The 18,526-nt window shown below is 43.8% G+C and overlaps 1 protein-coding gene across 1 annotated transcript in view; it reads left to right on the plus strand.

The window, feature by feature from the left end:
• The window catches only part of DGKI (diacylglycerol kinase iota), a 239,832-nt gene extending 222,467 nt beyond the window's left edge, over positions 1-17,365 (plus strand). The window contains exons 29-33 of the mRNA XM_026657521.1: positions 4,223-4,260; positions 6,767-6,887; positions 13,298-13,334; positions 15,472-15,571; positions 17,249-17,365. Of these exons, the coding sequence (XP_026513306.1) occupies positions 4,223-4,260; positions 6,767-6,887; positions 13,298-13,334; positions 15,472-15,571; positions 17,249-17,365 (413 nt within the window). The remainder of the gene's footprint in view (positions 1-4,222; positions 4,261-6,766; positions 6,888-13,297; positions 13,335-15,471; positions 15,572-17,248) is intronic.
• The last annotated feature ends 1,161 nt before the right edge of the window (positions 17,366-18,526 follow it).

Here is an 18,526-nt window from a genome sequence, read left to right on the forward strand (position 1 = left end):
GGCTAGTCATGCATCAAGTTAACACCCTGTCTAAGTGCTTTGCTGGATCAGGGTCTAAAAAAGAGAGAAAAAGATCATATAAATTATTCTTTGTGACTGATAGCAGTCCACATTCAATAGTCAATCATAACACAATAAAGGAGGAGCCACTAGCCAATCTCTAGTTATTGATATTTGCTGGGAGATGGGTTTGTTGTGCGACTTCTAGGAAACTTTGATTTACATCTTACTCTACCCCTTATCTTTTCAGAGTTGTAGCCATAGGTAGTCATCTTGGTTCGAATGGGATAAAATATATCTTGCTTTTGGAAAGGAACTTTAAGGCAGCACATGTTGAAATAATGGGAAGTGTAAGACAGCTTGGAAATGGTATCACCAGTCGTTCTTCGAGTGCTGGGCCATATGTGTATTCCACACGTGGGAACGCGTGCGCTCCAAGTGCCCGAGTCCAGAGATTTTAACAAGCAATGTCCATTGGCTTGCAGATGTGCAGTACAGTAGATCTTCTTATGCTTCCAAGTAAGGGAATAAGAGGCAATGCAGGTCAATGCCCACTCAGGCCATGAGGCACTAAGATGGTCCTGCATTGGAATCCAGTGTCCTCCTGCTTCAGCCTTTCAGAAAATCCTGTAAATAAGATTATAAATAGTTATTCTTTTAGCCTAGTACAGTTAATTTTTAGTAAAGTTAATGTAGTTTGTTTCCCTGGACTGAGGATTCCCTTCCCGCAGTCGGGGACTATGCCCAGAGTCCTGGGCTTCAAAAACTGCATTCCTGCCCTAGATCCTTCTCCATCAGCAATGAATACCAATGCAGCCTCTACTGTGTCGGTGAGAAACATTTCGGCAAAGTCTATCATTTGTCGCTCATTTCCACCAAGAACTCATGAAGCCAGTGAGCTTTGCCTTAGAAAACACTTAATGGAGCAGGCCATGAAGCCACTCTCCAATCCAGGCTAGGGAGACCCCTCTTTACATTGTCCTCACCAAACGAGCAGTACACTCCCACCCCTCGAGCATGTGCTTCAAAGAAGAGCCCTTGGTCTCTAAGTCTAAAGACTCTTCCTCCAAGGCTTTCCATGAGAGCAAGGAATGCTCTCTTGGCACAAGGACAGATCCCCATCGAGGACTGTCCATAAGAGACACGCTCCTCTTCTTTGGCATCAATAATCCCCTCTCTTCAAGAAGGAATATGGTTCGTGGTCTCAACATGAAGGACACATATTGTCATTTAGATATTCAGCCCTCCCATAGGCGGTTTCTAAGGCTTATGGTGGGCTGGGAGCAGCAACAAATAAACACAAAGGGCCAAATTCTGCTGTGTTGCACTGGTATAAATCCATTGAAGACAGAGAAGAAACACTGGATTTAAACCAGTGTATGTGAAAACCGAGTCTGAGGCACAAACTTGTATTTTCCCAACTCTGGCTCTTATCCTTTGCTTTGTGTCTCCTTCTTTACTTAAGAACTTTGTGCTGCTGCCAGGTGATTTACGATACCTAGTTTGTTAACTAGTGCTCACTCAGAAACTGCCTTAAGTGCTGCAGGATAAATATGAACTGTGATTGTAGCACTGCTTTCCAAATTCAGAACTCTGCTGGGTGAAGTTTTGCTTTTCCCCACTGCTACACAGCCAGGGGATGAAGTGAGAAAAGGTCCCTAAATCTCCTGCACAAAAATGACATTGCTTAGGCAATAGAAATCCACCTCTTGCATACCACGCAGCTTTCTGTGTGCTTTAAAAGAAAGAAACATTTGTTGGTTTCTCCCCTGTCTCCCCTGCAGTGTTTAACTCATTTGTGATGTTATTCCTGGAGTTGTAATGAGCTCCTTGTGGAATAGTCACCATGGAGGTTCCAGTGCTGTGTTTGCCAGATAAAATACTATGGTATTGTTTTTCTTATTCTTCCTTTAGGCCCTGATTCAGGAAAGCATCCTTATCCAGACAGCATTTAAGCATATCCTTAACTTTACACTTCTGCCTAAAGTTAGGCACATACTTAAGTGCTGTTCTAAACAAAGATGGGCTTAGGCACTTACATGCTTTTCTGTCTCACGGGCCTTAATACAATTTTTTCCAGAAAGATTAGTTCACTATTGATTTTTGCTGTATATGTAATGCTAAGAGGAGGGAAAGAGAGGAGAAAATAGCTCTGTGGTAGGAAACTTGTATCACCCTCACTTATTTGTGGTTACTTACTGCCCAGAGAGTGTAGAAACTCTCCTGTGAGTTATATAGTTCAGCTATGACCAAAATACCTGGAACTCTGGTCTCTTGCCACCCTCTTTTCTTGTAATCTGATTAGGAATAGGGGGAGGCAGTATGAGGATTCATAGATTCCAAGCCCAAAAGGGACTGTTGTGATTATCTAGTCTGATCTCCTGTATAACAGAGGCCATAGAACTTCCCCCCAAATAATTCCTTTTGAACCAGAGCATGTCTTTAAAAAATATCCACTCTTGATTTAAAAATTGCCAGTGGTGGAAAATCCACCACAGCCCTTGGTAAATTGTTCCACTGTTAAAAACAGTGGGAAGAGAAAGTGACTTGCCCAAAGTTACACAGTCCATCAGGAGCAGAACCAGGAATGGAACCCTGATCCCCAGTCTAGCATCCTAGCCACTGGTTCCCAACTAATTGTTTGTATTACAGAAGTGCCTAGACACCCCAAATGAGACACTAGTTTCACCTCCCTGACCACACAATAGCAGATGTAAAGGTAGCCAACTTACAGCAAAAAAACTTCAGGACCAGACTCCAAAGAGAAACTGCTGAGCTTCAGTTCATTTGCAAATTTGACACCATCAGATCAGGATTAAACAAAGACTGTGAATGGTTAGCCAACTACAAAAGCAGTTTCTCCTCCCTTGGTGTTCACGCCTCAACTGCTAGCAGAGGACCTCACCCTCCCTGATTGAACTAACCTCGTTATATCCAGACTGATTCTTGCCTGCATATTTATACCTGCCTCTGGAAATTTCCATTACATGCGTTTGACGAAGTGGGTATTCACCCACGAAAGCTTATGCTCCAATACGTCTGTTAGTCTTAAAGGTGCCACAGGAGACTCTGTTGCTAGTTTCACTGTGATCATCTAGTCTGACTCCTCGCATGCCTCTCCTGACCTATAAATCAATGTGGCCTACTGGGTAGGGTAGGACACTGGCCTGGGAGATCTGGGTTCTGGTCTCAGTGCTTCCACTGACATGCTGCATGACCCTGAGTATCTTACCTCTCTGTACCTCCATTTCCCTCCCATCCATTGTCTGTTTATTGCAAGTGCTGCAGGGACTGTCTCTTATGATGCGTTTGTGCTATGCCTACTAGAATGGAAGCCTGAATCTCAGTTGGGGTGTCTAGGGACTTCTAAATAATTAATAATGCTCTGCTTTCCCCTTTGTTTATTTCTGAGTCTTCTGCTATCCACTACTGGGACTGATTGTTCATAAGTATAAATCTTGAGAGGATCCCAGGAAGGACTTTCTTTGCATTCAGTGTTGGCCTACCTGTGCTCCCATTTAAGTGAATGGGAGTTTCACTGTTGACCTCAGTTGGAACAGAGTTAAACCAATGCTGCAAGCACATTGCAAATGACCTAACATGTCGTAAGTTGGGCATTCAAAAATTGAGGCGCACAAATTGAATGGCCACTTTTGAAAACATTGGCCTAAACTTTTGGTAGTGTTTGACACAATATTGTTTATACTCCCTCCCCGATTCTGTAATGTTTGCCAGAGGGTATGAGTACACTGGAACTGGAAGGGGTGATCTCAGCTCAAGGAGACACCTATACTAGCTCTGATAAAGCTCATGTGGTAAAAACAGAAGTGTAGCCACTGTGTGGCATGAATTGCAGGAGGGACTAGCTTCCCTGAATATGCACTTAGGGTCTTGGACAGGATCGTCCTTGGGGTGGCTAGCCCATCCCACTGCTCATGCTGCTGCAGCTACATTTCTATTTTTAGCACACTAGCTTGATCAGAGCTAGCACAGGTACATCTGCTTGAGCTGGAACTTGCACTTTCAGCTCCAGTGTAGTCATACCCAGAGCATGGTTCTGATGATTTAAGGTTGTGGCACTAGAATGCAGGCTTGTTGGGGCCAGGGGACCTTGCCTCCTATGTATTTTTAATACTGTCAAGCACTGTACTCATCTGTGGAACTATGTAAATAATAATTATACTGGTGTCCTTATCCCTGATGTTAGTCTTGTCTTTTGCAGCACTTTTACAAGCAGTAATAGACGGTGATCTTCTAAAGGTAAGTACAGCAAGCTGAGTTTCTCCCTCTTCTCAGCTATTTGAAGCTGTGATGGACTATGAGTTATAGTCTACTCCTCTCTCAAAACATAAACATGCTGCTGTAAAGATTGATAGCCAAATGCCACTTGCAGGGTACACTGAATATTAGAGGAACAATAGCCAAGTGAGATGATTGAAATTCAGGTGGATAGAATCTGGTGTTATACTGCACCTTTCATACTCCAGGAATCCCAAAGTACTTCACGGAGCAATGGGTTGATTACACAGTGAAATGATTATGTAGGCAAATGCAGTGCTGAGCAATACAGTATCACCAACCCAGCCTTCCACAATAAAGCCTGTTTTACTGAAAGGGGAATGTTGGTCAGAACACCGGCGTTGTTCCCAATTCTCTTCAAAGAGTGTAAGGATATTTGTAACTTCCACCTAGACAACTACAAAGGTAGGAAGAAGGGACATTGGTTTAGCATTTCATGACCTGATAGATGACACTTCTGATAGTTCATCAGTCTCTGCTTCCTTTGCACTGCACTGTAATGTCAGTATTAACTATGAACCAAGTTCTTCTGACATTCAGAAGGGCTTGAAACCCAAGAAATCTTGGCCCAGCCCTAAGTGTCAGCTATTGAGAACTCTCTCAGGAAGGAGGAAAGGGGGCAGAGGGAAAGTGTTTAATTCCTAGAAGTGTGAAGCTCACTTCTGACAATTGCAATCCCTATTTTTCAGCAGCTAAGGGTGCATTTACGCAGTGAATAAAAACCCCATGGTAATGAGTCTCAAAGCCCGAATCAACTCACTCAGACTTTTGGGGCTAAAAATAGCATTGTAGATGTTCCTGGGGGTAGGTCTCACAGCCTGGGTTCTATTTTTAGCCCTGTAGCACAAGCCCAAGTCAGTTGACCAAGGCTCTGAAACTCGCTACCACTGTTTTTGTTTGGTTGGTTTTTGTTTTTTTGTTTTGCTTGTTTTGTTTTGCTGTGTAGATGTACCCTAAGTGCTTGGGATTTGCAAACATGCCCCTGAATTTGGGTGAGTATTGTGACTAACAATTGCAACGTTAACTGGAAAAAGCCTTGCAGCTATCTGAAAAAGTGGCAATTCTGTTACTCCTGATCTTTGCCTATAGACCTCTGCCCCCACTGGCAACAGCAGTAGCAATGATTCACTGTAACCACCATTTATTCGTACAATATTGCTCTTTCCCTCATATCAAATTCTGTTCTGAATTTCACAGCACAGTTTCCCCATCCCTTAAGGCTACTGTAATTTATAAGATGCAACTCTCCCTTGAATCTTCTCCAGGTGCATCATGACTTTGTGTCATGACATAATAATATCCCATTGTCATAATGCAATCTCAACACTGTTTTCTGTAGTTGTTTTACAAATTCCCAGAGCGTGCAGCAACTTTAAGAAGCAATCACCTGCTCTTTCCTGCCTTCCCAGTGCGAGTCTTCCCCTACAATGAGATCCAAGTAGAAAAGTGTGTGTGTGTGTGTAATATATGGATAAGGAAGTAGGAGGTACAGCACCTGATCTCTGGCATGTTGGTTTCCTTACAGAGGTTCAGATCTTCTCAGGGCAGCGGTAGGAAAGGCAAGGCAGGAAGATTTTGGGAAAAGACCCAAAACCTAATTCTTAAGATTCTTCCCATGATATCAGTTGCAAATACATACAAGTGTATTTAGGAATGATCCTTTGGTGCTTAGGGCCCCTACTGGCTAAAAATATACATGGGAATATACATGAAAATATAAAGAGCAATTTACTGTTTCCAAGCAATATACAGTGTGTACCCAATCCTGAACACAGGGGCCATTCACAAATTCATATACAGACTTACAAACTGTAGCACCACCACTGTAATAACATGTATTCATACAAACACACAGCGATCCACCCCACCACACATCTGCACAGGGCATAACCAAGACACGAACATGCACATAAACTCTGTATCTGAATCTCTGCAGATGGACTTGGGGCATAAGGCACCCAAACTACAACTCCCATAAGGCACTGTGTATTTCCAAATAAATTTTTGGGGGTTTGGCTCAGTTTTGTTGGTTTATGTGTGTTTGGTTTTTTTTATCAGAAAGTTGAAATGTTCCACAGAAAGCAAACACTTTTTGTGAAATGTTTAGTTGAAAACCCAATTTTTCATTAAAATGTACAAACAAACAAAAACCTCAAATAATTTCAATGATTTTTTTTTTACCAGCCCTACTTGCAAGAAATAATTCATCTACAGTATATCACCAATGATCCACTGCTCAGGAAATGTGATTTGACATTGTTAACTCACTGTGTTGTAAGCCTTGCTAGTTTTAGGTCAAAAGCCTTTGCTGTGCATTGTAAGGGCCTAAAAGTTTGGCTAGTGGTTACCACCGCTCCTTTTTAGCCACCTGCTAGCAAATCTGACAGTTAATTTACCTGCATGTTTATTTACCTGTGCACCTTGTCCTACAGTTTTCTTGTCCTCTTCCTGTGCATTTACATTCCAGTTCATAGAATGCTGTAAGAGAGGAGCTAATCTGTTAATCCAGGGACCTGACCACTGTTCCTTGCTTCACCATGCTGCCAAGACTGGGCACCTTGAAATTGTGAAATACATCTTAGAACATGGTGAGTAATTGTGTGCAAACTCACACAGAATCACATTCCATGAAGTGTCATTGTGGTAGAATAAAAGTTTACTCAAAACCCCTTACCAATCTATCCTCCTGCAGCATGTTGCTATGGAGATGGAAGAAGTGTTGAAGCTGGCCCTAGATAAGGGGGAGCGAGTGAAGAGTATAACAGGACAACTTTGTAGGAGATGCAACATTTTCCTAGATTATAAAACCAGAAGGGGCTGTTGTGATCATCTAGTTTGCTCTCCTGCATAACACAGGCCATAGGACTTCCCTGAATTCTGTAGTTTCCTTCATTGATCCCTCTCTCCAGACTGCCTCTCAGAACACACCTGGCCTGTGTACTTATCCCCCATCTCTCCCCAATATTTCCCTCAGGCACATCTTGCATGTGTGCATCCCAATTGAATTCCAGCACAGTTAGACTTATGTGAAGACTCAAGTCGAAGTAGTAGTTGAAGCTAGAACAGGAAACCCATGAGAAGGAGTCGCCTCAGCTAACAGAGAAAGTGTGAGGAGGCTATGGCAAGATTAAATGAAGACAAACCATAGCATTGAGCAAACACCAGCCCTGTTTTCACCAGTGTGGCAGGAACCCTCTGAAACCTTTCTAGATCTTCTTCCTCTGGGTGTCTCCGCTGCCTTGTTTGTGTAAGTCTCTGGGGAATCTGACTGGGGATTGGCAATGCACTAATGGAGGTCCACTTGTTCTCTCCACCTGCATCCAAGAAATTAATAAAAGTCATTTCTACACAGGACACTTCTCATTCTTTGATAATCTCTCTGAGCCAACTTGCTGAAGGTTCATCAGTGTAATGTTTCTGCTTCTCTATAGTACTTTAAAATGTAGATTGTGGCCCCTAGCACCTTATCAGTATTCAGAGCATGAAGTGTATTAATCAGTGATTCAGATGTTTTCTGACACTTCCTAATATCTTATGCTAAATCATTTTAGCTAATGTCCATCCTTTCTAATGTGAGAAGATACAGGAATGGTTTTTATCCCTGCTACTGCCTCAATCCCTGCCCAGTCATGTGCCCCTGTAGTATGTCTGCTGCCTATGCACTCTTGGATATGGCTAATGTTAATGGGAGTCACACTGCAAAATACCTTCCAGGGTACGCTGCTGAAAATCTAGCACTAAATCATATAGGGAAAATGTTCTGAATGCTAAAAAGGATTTGGCAGAACTTTTAGATTCCTCACATTGAACTAGGGAGGTGAATATAATATGATAAAGAAAAGGCAAATCCAATCCCATGTTCTCAGAGGTAGGGGAGGAGGAAAAAGGAAACATTAATGTGAGGCGGCCCTTTGTGATGATGGGCATATGCCATCTTCAAACACACCAGTGTCGTCATGAGGAGAAGCTGTTCCATGTTCTGGATCTGAAACATTTCAGATGTTAAGAGAAAAAAACTCTCAAATTAGAAAAATCATAGGCTAGTCATATAAAGATACTGTTATGCAATGCTGCAGTGTACTTATTAGTGCGCTAGAACAACCCGGCATAGTCCCTGGAATGACAATGCAGGTACAAACTCAGTAGGCATCAGAATCACATCTGTTTATTGCTGGAAGACAAGTGTGATGGGGTATGCAGACCCCATACTGAGCAAGAGGGGATTAATGAGAGCCTGTGGGCCCAATCAGCCCCATCCTGTTACACCTATGCAAGGTGTCAAGCCTGGAGGAAGGAGATAAAAGAGGAAAAGCACAGTTCATTGGTGGCTGGCTGAGAGAGGGAGTAGATATCTTGAACTAACCCTGTGAAGAAAGCCCTAGCTGGGGCCAGAGACTGCCTTGAAGCTGCCTGGAAGGAAGAGCCAACTGGAGCTAGAGCCTAACCAGAGACTCCTATGGGTCATAGCCCCCTGGGGAAAGGTAGGCGTGGTGCAGGACCTCTGTTTCTTTTGTTTCTCATAAATGGTTTGGCTCTCATTTGTTTTGGGACCAGCAGAAGAGTCATCAGGGTAAGAGACTGTGAGGAAGGCCTAGGTACAGGCTATGGTAGGAAGCAATCCAGAGAGACAGCAGTGGATCTCAACAAACAGACCTCATCTGCTTCATACAGGGTCCCTGGCCTGGAACCCAGAGTAGAGGGTAGGCCTGGGTTCCTCTATCAGCCTACCTAGGACAGGGGCATGAACACCCCAGAGCCTATGGCTGACAAGCCCAAAAATCCTGAAGTTGGGTAGAACCTCTGGTGTGATTCTGCCAGGCCATTGGGCTGTTGGACTCATGTTTCCCCAGAAGGCCCGGGACTAAAAGTGCCCTGGCTGGATGGCCAACTCACAGGAAGAGGAAGACCACCACAGGGCCAGGTCACTGTCAGTGGGGGGCACCAAAGGAGGAGGAGAGCTGCTACACCCTGCCTAGCCAGGAGAGGATGCACCTGCAGTGAATAGACTCTTCTACAAGAGTACAAAAGCAACACTTTGCTGGCTCCTGGCATGGCTGTAACAAAGTTTTCCTCTTTCCCAGAGGCAGGAAAAACAGATACAAAACCCTCAGCTTCCTCCCAGAATTCCCAGAGTCAGGGGTCCTTCCCATATGGGTGGAGACACACCCTTTAGAAACTGAGAGTGTGCCAAGAAATGCCCAATCAGCACAGTTGCTCTGTTACACTACAGAAATAAATCTGTTAGAAGAGCTAATCTCTTAAATAATCTAGTTGAATTTAACTGGGAAAGACTTAACCAGTTCTGGTGGGGAAAAATAACCTCCTAAATCTTCATCTATATTTGGACTCAAACCTGACCTTGATTCTTTATGTGGCGCTTCTGAAATATTTACCCTTAACTAATGAGAGGAGAATATGTGCTGGTGATTCTTGTCCCCTTTCCATGGAGTGGAGTAGGATATTTTCTCTCTTCTCCCCTGTGTGTTCAGGAGGAGGGAGCAGGTCTAGCCACTCATGCAGTGTCTTTTGGTAGAATAGTGAGATGACACTGATAGGTATTGCGCTAACTTTTTGTTGAGATGAGGCAGAGCTAGTGGAATGTGAGTCAGTATGCTCAGCAGTAGGCCCAGTCCTGAACATTCCTCAAACTTCAACAGCCTTGCTACCCTCAAGTGGACTTGTACTCTAAATACAAGGAGGGAGCAGATCTATTGAGAAGGAAAGTGCCATTTTGAGTCCTTTTTCCGAGTCATATCAGTTTACTTTGGTGAGAAGGATACAGTTTTACCACTGTTAGCACTGAAGAGCCAACACAATTCTGGGAGTGTGAGCTGGATTCTATTTTGGCTCACATCATGAATAGAATTATTAGGTAAATTCCAAATATAGGGCCAAATTCTCCTCTAAATGACATGTATGTAATCCTGTTGAAGGCACAGGGATTTCATAACTGTGCTAAGCACATAATTGGAAGAAAGTGAGGTTGCAGTGGTATAACCGAGTGCAGCATTTGACCTGCAAAATCTTTGTTGCAAAATCAGGTACCTAAGCCAGCTAGACCACTATGTGGCTTTGCTATCCCAGTTTGAGGCTGACAGATAGAAAATCCATCTTTTTACTTGTAAGCACATTTTATATGGAAATTATTGAGAGACAATAAATATGGAAACCCACAATGTCACTTTTTCAAAGTAGAGCCCCACCCTTAAGTCATGGGGGAGACCCTGAGTCGAGTTAAAAAGACATCAGCTGTAAAAGACAGTTACTGTTAACCTCTCCCTCTGATTGAATTTGAAGAGGGAAAGAGTAGCTTTAGCAGCCTCAGTTTGAAGGGGTAGGGTTTGCTGCACGTATTGAGGAATTTTAGCCTGCATGGTGCCATAGATTTTGGAAATGGCCTTGGAAATGTGATCATTTAGTTTCTTTTATGTTGTAGTGAGCTCAGCTAAAGGGCAGCTGTTTGCTTTTGAACATCTCACTCCTTGTCCCTCCCCAAAACCCAGACTGCTATGCCTCCTGAGAAATCAGAGAGCGGGTTTGGTGGAGCAAACGGGGGAGGAGGGGAGAGAGGGAGGAGGAAAAAAATTAGTCTTTCTGTGTGAAATTACTATCAGACATTAAGGACAGAGAGTGATCCCAGCTGGTCTTCTCCCCAATGGTTCTTGCTTTTCAGCTCCTTTCAAGCGAACTCTTTCCCCCCCCCCCCATCCCCTATTTTATTTTCCTGGGCCTTTTTTTATTCCTCCACCTCCCAACACTTTTCTATCTTTTGTTTTTATTCCCCCCCCCTGCTGTTTTCCTTGATAGAACTCTCACTCATGCATTTCCCTTCCGGACTTCTATTGGGTTATTTTGTCCTCTCCCTCTCTGTGTCTCAGTCCCCTTTTCTTTCTTTGCCTCTTGTCCCCAGTAAAACAGGCGGCTCCCTACTGGGCCAGGATGACAGTGCTGTTAGCTTTCCCAGTGCCAGCCTTTCCCACATCTGTGCAGCTTTTGTCCTGCACCAGAGGGGGATTTGGAATGGTCGGTTGGCAGCGCCAGGGAGACTGATGTAAAAACGAGGTCCAAAAAGAGGGGTTGGGGAATTAGAAGGAGGGCGTGAGATGGTTTAAGTGAAGCACTGCTGAACATAAATAAGGGCCCAGCTTAATATTATGCATGACTCAGTGCCTCCAGTTTCAGCTGTAAACATAAGAGAACAAAACAACAATCTGGGTACCATATTGTTCTGTGAATTGTATACTACCAGTCTCTGACCCTCAAGCTGGCTGTGATAGTTGGGATGCTGATAAATAGCTTAGTTCAGTGTAATATCATATAAACCCTCTTCCCTAAGGTGGCAGAACATGAGCTGGTTTTCTTATTTTTATATTTTTAGAATGCTTTTTGAGCCCCTTGCCATCAGCCCCATCCCCCTTCGCCCTAATTTCATCCCCTTTCCATCCCAGTCCAATTTTCCCTCCTCCTTGGTCTCCCTGCTTAGCAGGCCTAATCCCCCATCACTTTAACCCAGCTCCTTTGCCATCCCAGACCAATTACCTCATGCCCCTTCCCTTTCTCCCCTGATGCCCAGCCCAATTTCCCTTTTTACCCTTACTTTATCTACCAAGGCACTTTCCATCTCAGTCAAACTGTCTTTCCCTCTCCCCACGCCACTCCTCACTCAAAGTCATCTCCATGCCCAAAAGAAGTGTGTATGTATCTGGGAGGGACAAAGCTCCAGTTGTGTTTCCCAGCCGGCTACAGTGTATTGTCTAACCCCAATGGCTGGCATATGGCAACGTTGGTAAGCTGGAAGAGCAGCATTGCCTGAAAAGAATAATCTTTTGACAGACCCTAGATTTTTTTTTCTTAGTTGTCTGATTCTAATGGAATGAGAACATTCAAATTTCATGTTCCCGCTTATCGGCATTCAGGGGCTTCAGACCCTCAAGGAGTTGCCTATTTTCCTCCTTCCTCTATGCTCCTAGGCCCTTCATCATATCTGACTACCTTTCTAGTCAAGGAGGGTTGAATCCATGTGGAATCCATCATTGTTTCTCCTTATCAAGATTAATGCTGTGTAGCACGTTGAAAATGTAAAGTGTTGTGTATTGGTGGACTACAGTGCAGCCTTTCCAAGTAGAAACTGAATGTGCTATGTCTATAGCACCCACAGTCCCTGCTGTGTGGGGAGTGGGCCCCCAAAGCAGCTAATTATGGGAGCGGGTTCCCTAGTAGCTGGTGAAATCTCAGTTGCCATAAGTCCCCTTATGAGGTTCGAGGCCATTGCAGCAGCCAGTGGAGCCATTTGAGCACATTGCTGGTAACTTGGGGCTGCAAGGTTCCTTAAAGATTTCTACAGTGTAAGGGTATGGGGAATGGGATTGCTTTTCCAACCTCCCACAGTGTGAAGATGGAGGAGGAAGGTAGTGGGCTCCCTACAATTCCAGGAGACAGCCAGTTGGCTTTCCCGAGTGATATTGAAAATGTTTGTTTTTGGGGAGGGGGTGCAGGTCATTGGGTCCTGTTCTCCTCCCTCCCAACACACCCACAGGAAAACAGCAAAAGAGGAAAAGAGGGGTTCTATTTTGTGCTTTTGTAACAAATAGTGTAAAATTTGGTGGTTTCAGATGAGATTTGATGTAAACTTTGCAGGATCATTCAACCTGAAAGTCAAAGTTGAATTTTGGGGATATGAACCCACAGGCAGTGAAACTTCAAAGAAAGGTTCACCATATCCACCTCTAACCAAACCCACAATATTAGGCACAGTTTTACTGGTTAAAACAATAATCAGCCAATCATAGAACATAAAGCATACCATGTGACATATGTGAGAGAGACAAGCTTTCGAGCTTATCCTTACAGGTCAGTGTAAGCTTGAAAGCTTGTCTCTCTCACCAACAGAAGTTGCTCCAATGAAAGATATTACCTCACCCACCTTGTTTCTCTAATATCCTGGGACCCACATGGCTACAACAACACTGCATATGACATACGGGACTTTCTTTCACAGGTCCATCGGAGTTACTGGATATGACAGACAGTGAAACGTAAGTGCAACCCACTTGACACCCACTTCCTTCAATGATTGATTTGTTTCACTTTCCTTCCATTTGTGCTCATTGGAAATCTCTTGGTGCGGTACAAAAGTTAAAATAAAAATGTGTGAAAATGGCAGACTTCTAAAAAAGGATTCCCAACCCCAATGAGCACCACGCCCCTCCTCCCAAGCTCCAAAACAAACTCTGTTCTCTCCCCTCATCTCCTAATTGCCCTAATTCTCCTAGAGCAGGGTTTCTCAAACTGGGGGTCATGACCCCTCAAGAAGTTATTATGTGGGGGGTCATGAGCCGTCAGCATCTACCCTCAAGCCACGCTTCACCTCAGGCATTTATAATAGTGTTAAATATATAAAAAAGTGTTTTTAATTTAAAGGGGGAGGGGAGTTGCACTCGGAGATTTTCTGTGTGAAAGGGGTCACCAATGCAAAGGTTTGAGAACCACTGTCCTAGAGGAAAACAGGTGAGATTTGCAATGTCCTGACACTCACTGAATCCAGGCACTGAGGGCCCAAGAGGGATAGTAAATTCCAAAGGCAAGAAAGAACTTCTTGCTGACAATGCCCTCCCACAAGCAGAGAAGATTTTTATCTCAAATAGTTAGAACCCAAACCATTTTGGACTTTATAGGGTTAAACCACAGCTGCTCTATGATTAGAGTGATCAGATGTCCCGATTTTATAGGGACAGTCCCAATATTTGGGACTTTGTCTTATATAGATGCCTATTACCCCCCACCCCCTGTCCTGATTTTTCACACTTGCTATCTAGTCACCCTATCTATGACCCCTTTGCACCATCTGTACTGAGCTGCCACAAAAGGGCCATAATAAGGTAAGCATAGCCTTGTCACAGGGGTGCCAGTGCCCTGCAAAGAACCAGCTCTGCCCCATCTCCACAGACGTCTTCACTGCAGGGAGCGTTCCAGAGTACGCTGGAAGAGGGCATGAAGAGGCGTGCATGGAACATTCCTATGCACCAGTGATTCTGCACCATGCAATGGTGCAAAGAGGTCATTGCAACAGAGCTGCAAGTTAGGGCAGCATCCAGGGCTTCCCTAGCCTTTGCCATCGGTTGAACCATTCACCGTCTAATCCTGAAAACGGGAGTTGCAAACCACTTTCCTTCTGTCCCTGCACTAGCTCTAGCACCAGCACAGGCATGAATTTGTCCCTTAGTTCTCAGCTGGAAATCAGTTGGTATCTAGTGCTGGATCTTTGGTTCAAATCCCAGCTAGGAGAGATTTGTCACACTGGTACCCAGTCAATGTTTCAACTTGCCCTGCTCCGTATGTTGAGTCTGAAATTCCTTTGAGAACACACACACACACACACACACACACACACACACACACACACCTGCTGGCTCGGTATATGTGTGAAATCTGCCCTGCTAGAGCGTAGGTCTTGGCATTCATTTTTTATAGATGTATAGTGGCACCCTCTGGTTGATATTGTCACTAACAGAGCCTCCCTCCACTCCCACCTAGAGCACACATTCTCCTCCTCTTCCTCATCATATGGGGAAGATTACTTCAACTGCAGTGGTATTGTGAGACTGTCTCCGCATCCTGTGAAAATCAGAATGGTTTAGAGCTTTAAAGTGAATGCTGATCTCCAGCTGTGGAGGACTAGAACACTAACTCACTGATGGAGGTCAGGAAGAGGTGGAGATCCGGGCTCAGGCAACAATATGGTGCAAGCGCTGACTTTGGCAGGCAGGAGTTTTGACTTCCATGTATCTGTCCCTGCTTGCAGGAGCCAAAGTGTCAATATTTAGTTTGGGTAGGAGATAATAGAAAAAAATCACCACTGTTTACCCTACAGTGAATTAACAGAAAGGCAGCTAACTTGCTCTTCCAGCAGCCAGCAGAATGTGGTGATCTGTTTCTGTAAGAGTACTAATAGGAAGGAAATATATGAAGGCAACAGTTCCTGTTCCCTTCCCCACCCATCTGGAAGTACTCCATCTACCATATGTGCATTATAAGCTGCTTTACTGATCCAGAGGGTATGCAAGCTGAGGGAGAAAGTGTACATGTCTATGCCAAGGATAACAGAAGAGAGCTTCACAAAAATGCTGCATTTTTCATTTTAACTTACGGCTAGTTTCCTCTGCTTTGGTTTAGGGGTGAGACAGCGTTGCACAAGGCGGCCTGCCAGCGCCATCGTGGCATCTGCCAGCTCTTGGTGGATGCGGGAGCATCTCTAAGAAATACAGATTCCAAGGTAACCAAACCAAATGAACCAATTATAAAACACTTTAGACAAGCGAGACCAATCAGCATCTGTCCCTGCTGTCTGCATTATTGAGGGCCTCTGTATGTTCCAAAAGCATTTCTTTTCAAACAAGTCATTTTATTTAGAAAAATGTCTTGATTTAAACAAACACAGGAGACCCCAGTTAAATCCCCAGCCTGGGTCATCTTTGCCATAGTGATAACCTGTCCTGAAACTGTTTTCTCAAATGGAGTGTCAGTGAGGCATCTCCAGGGCAGAATAGTACCATCACTGGGCACTGTAAAAAGAGATGTATGGGTCACTGATTAGGAATCCTAGTTTGATTTGATGGTGACTATGCAGTGTTGTGGTTGTGATCTAGTTATTTTGTGGGGATGGCTAACCCCCTTCTGTGTCCCAACTTTCCATTTTGTCCACTCATGCAAGGCCAACCACAATCTCCCCCACCCTCTTAGTGTAAACTCAAAATTGAACAGACCTAATCAGACTGTCTGAGCATGAGGAAAACATATGGGCAAAATTAGAGGCTAGGAATATTCAACCATTGTGTCAGTCTGATTGACTAAACATCCACAAGAAGTTCACAAACATAAATAAACTTGAGCATGGACAGGGAGGGGCCACTGCCACATTACACTGAGTACCAGGGTGTCTAATCACCCCAGCTGACCTGTCTGCAGGTGACCAGAATCACCTTGGAAGGTGCTACATAAGCTGCCCTTCTGGCAAGAAGTTAGTAAAAGCAGACAACCTATGGGTAATGGTTGAAAGGTGTGATAAAAAGGCAGTTAGACTTCAGGAATCCAGAATCCAAGGTTTGTTGCTTCTCTACAGATAAATGAAGTTTTAAAAACATTATTACCATATTTTGCGGTGCAGAGTAGTCTCTTCTGAAGAGAAGGTTCATCTGTTCCTTTTGGACAATAGTACTGAATACTACTGTCAGCAAAGGCTGAAATGTAGACAAGTGGACACTGACTAGCCTGATACCTGCCTGTCTTTATCAACCCAGGGATGTTGATGTTCCTGGGGGGCTGGGATGTTCCTATGTTTATTAATGTATTTTCAATATTTTTCAAAGTTTGATGTTCCAGATTCTTGGTTTTAGGTTATAGCAACCTTAAAATAACTTGGTAGCAGTAAGATGCCCTAAAGAATGATTATCAACTGAGGCCAGCTCAACATGGCTTCTACAGACTCAGATATTGGGAGCCTTTCTCTTCACACACTTGATAGTTGTTGCCTATGGTCTCTATGGGTTTCTTTTCATGCCTCAGCTACAGTACTGTGTGGTATGCACACACAGTATGTCCAGCCATTGGATGGGAACTCTGCTAAATCTATTTTGGTGTCTATATACTATTTGTCAGCGACTGCAAACCACACAGTCTCTTGTAAAATTGAAGGGTTTATTCTAAATCTGGTAAAGACTTTAAGTAGGAGGAAGCCTGGCAGCAAGACACCAGTCCCAGGAGCCATGCATATAGTAAAATTAAATAATTCTCATGGAGAACCTTAACTTGACTTCAGTCAAGCTGCCTCTTCACATTTCTGCTTCAGAATTTTCTTTCTGTACTTCTAGTGTTACCTTCTGTGGGACATAAATTAATTTTGTCTTCTAAAAATGTATGTGTAAGGCTTTCTATCTGTGTCCCTTCATTGTAGGGTCAGACACCTAGAGACAAGGCTCAGCAAGCTGGGGACTCAGATCTGGCCTCCTACCTGGAAAGTCATCAGAACTACCAGATGGTTTCCCATGAGGACCTGGAGACTGCAGTTTGATGTCCGTGAAGGGGAAGAGAACCCTAGGAAATAACAAGGCTGCACCTGAGACACTCAGGCATTGTATGAGGAAGAAGCTGATGGAATCAACGTGTCTCTCGCTCTCATGCAAAATATCTGAGGACATGCCACCAGTTTCTAAGGGCTAATGAGTCTTGCCACGGAACTGTTGTGTTCCCATGTGATGGCCCATTGGGGATGAGGTGAAACACTCAAAGGTCTGTGGAATCCATGGACCATGGAAATTTACTCTTACTGCTTCCAGCAAGTAGCATGAACTTCTCCCATGTTCATCTGTACAATTTATTTAAAAAAAGAATAAGGGAGGAAAAAAACCAAACTAACTTGGACATTAATAAACCCAACCAACCCCTTCCTCCATTCCTACAGTGCCCTACATTCCTTCCTCTCCCATCCTACTCATTTGTCACCAATTAAATAATATCTGTTATCTCTGTATTAATTCTTCACAAATGGACAGGTGATAGGCAAGACTTTGAGGAGCTCTGGATGCCCTTAGGAAAAAAAATGACTTTTGAACCTGTTGAGTCTTCACCTACTGTTTCCTCGGAAGTTGAATTCTCAGTGTTTAATTGCCAGGGAGTTTTTTTTCTCTTTTGGAACAAATTCTTTCTACTGCCCTGTTCTATGGGGTGCTGGATCCAGCTAGCTTTACAGCACTGACAAGAGCTAGCCTTCTATCTGTCTCTGAATATATCTTAAAGGTGTCCTCATGAAATGATATTTGAGTGGAAGGGAGTTGCTGTGTGACATTTTGTGTTGTCTTCTGACAGACCACACAGTAACCAATAAGATGTCTCATGTCGCCACTCTGCTGATAATGACAGACTGATTCTGCTCAGGTCTGAATCCTGCCTATAATTAGCCATTTGGGGCTTCTGTCAAGTTGTGTTTTTAAGATAGGGAGAGATGAGAGTATGATGGATGCAGTTGTGGTTGACTGACTTACTAGCGCTGCCACTTTGACTTACTGACTTACAGTCATAGAAACCAAATGTAAAGCATCAGCTGTCTGTCAAGGCTTGCTGATATTAACAAGAGGATGAGCACCACATTAGACATTTTTAAAATAATAAAATACAATGAAAACAGATGGGCAGATTCCAAGAGGGATTTGGAACAAAGCTTTAAAAGAGAGAG

This window comes from Terrapene carolina, unplaced genomic scaffold (assembly GCF_002925995.2).
Source record: "Terrapene carolina triunguis isolate 2854851 unplaced genomic scaffold, T_m_triunguis-2.0 Scaffold247, whole genome shotgun sequence".
Lineage (NCBI taxonomy): Eukaryota > Metazoa > Chordata > Testudines > Emydidae > Terrapene > Terrapene triunguis.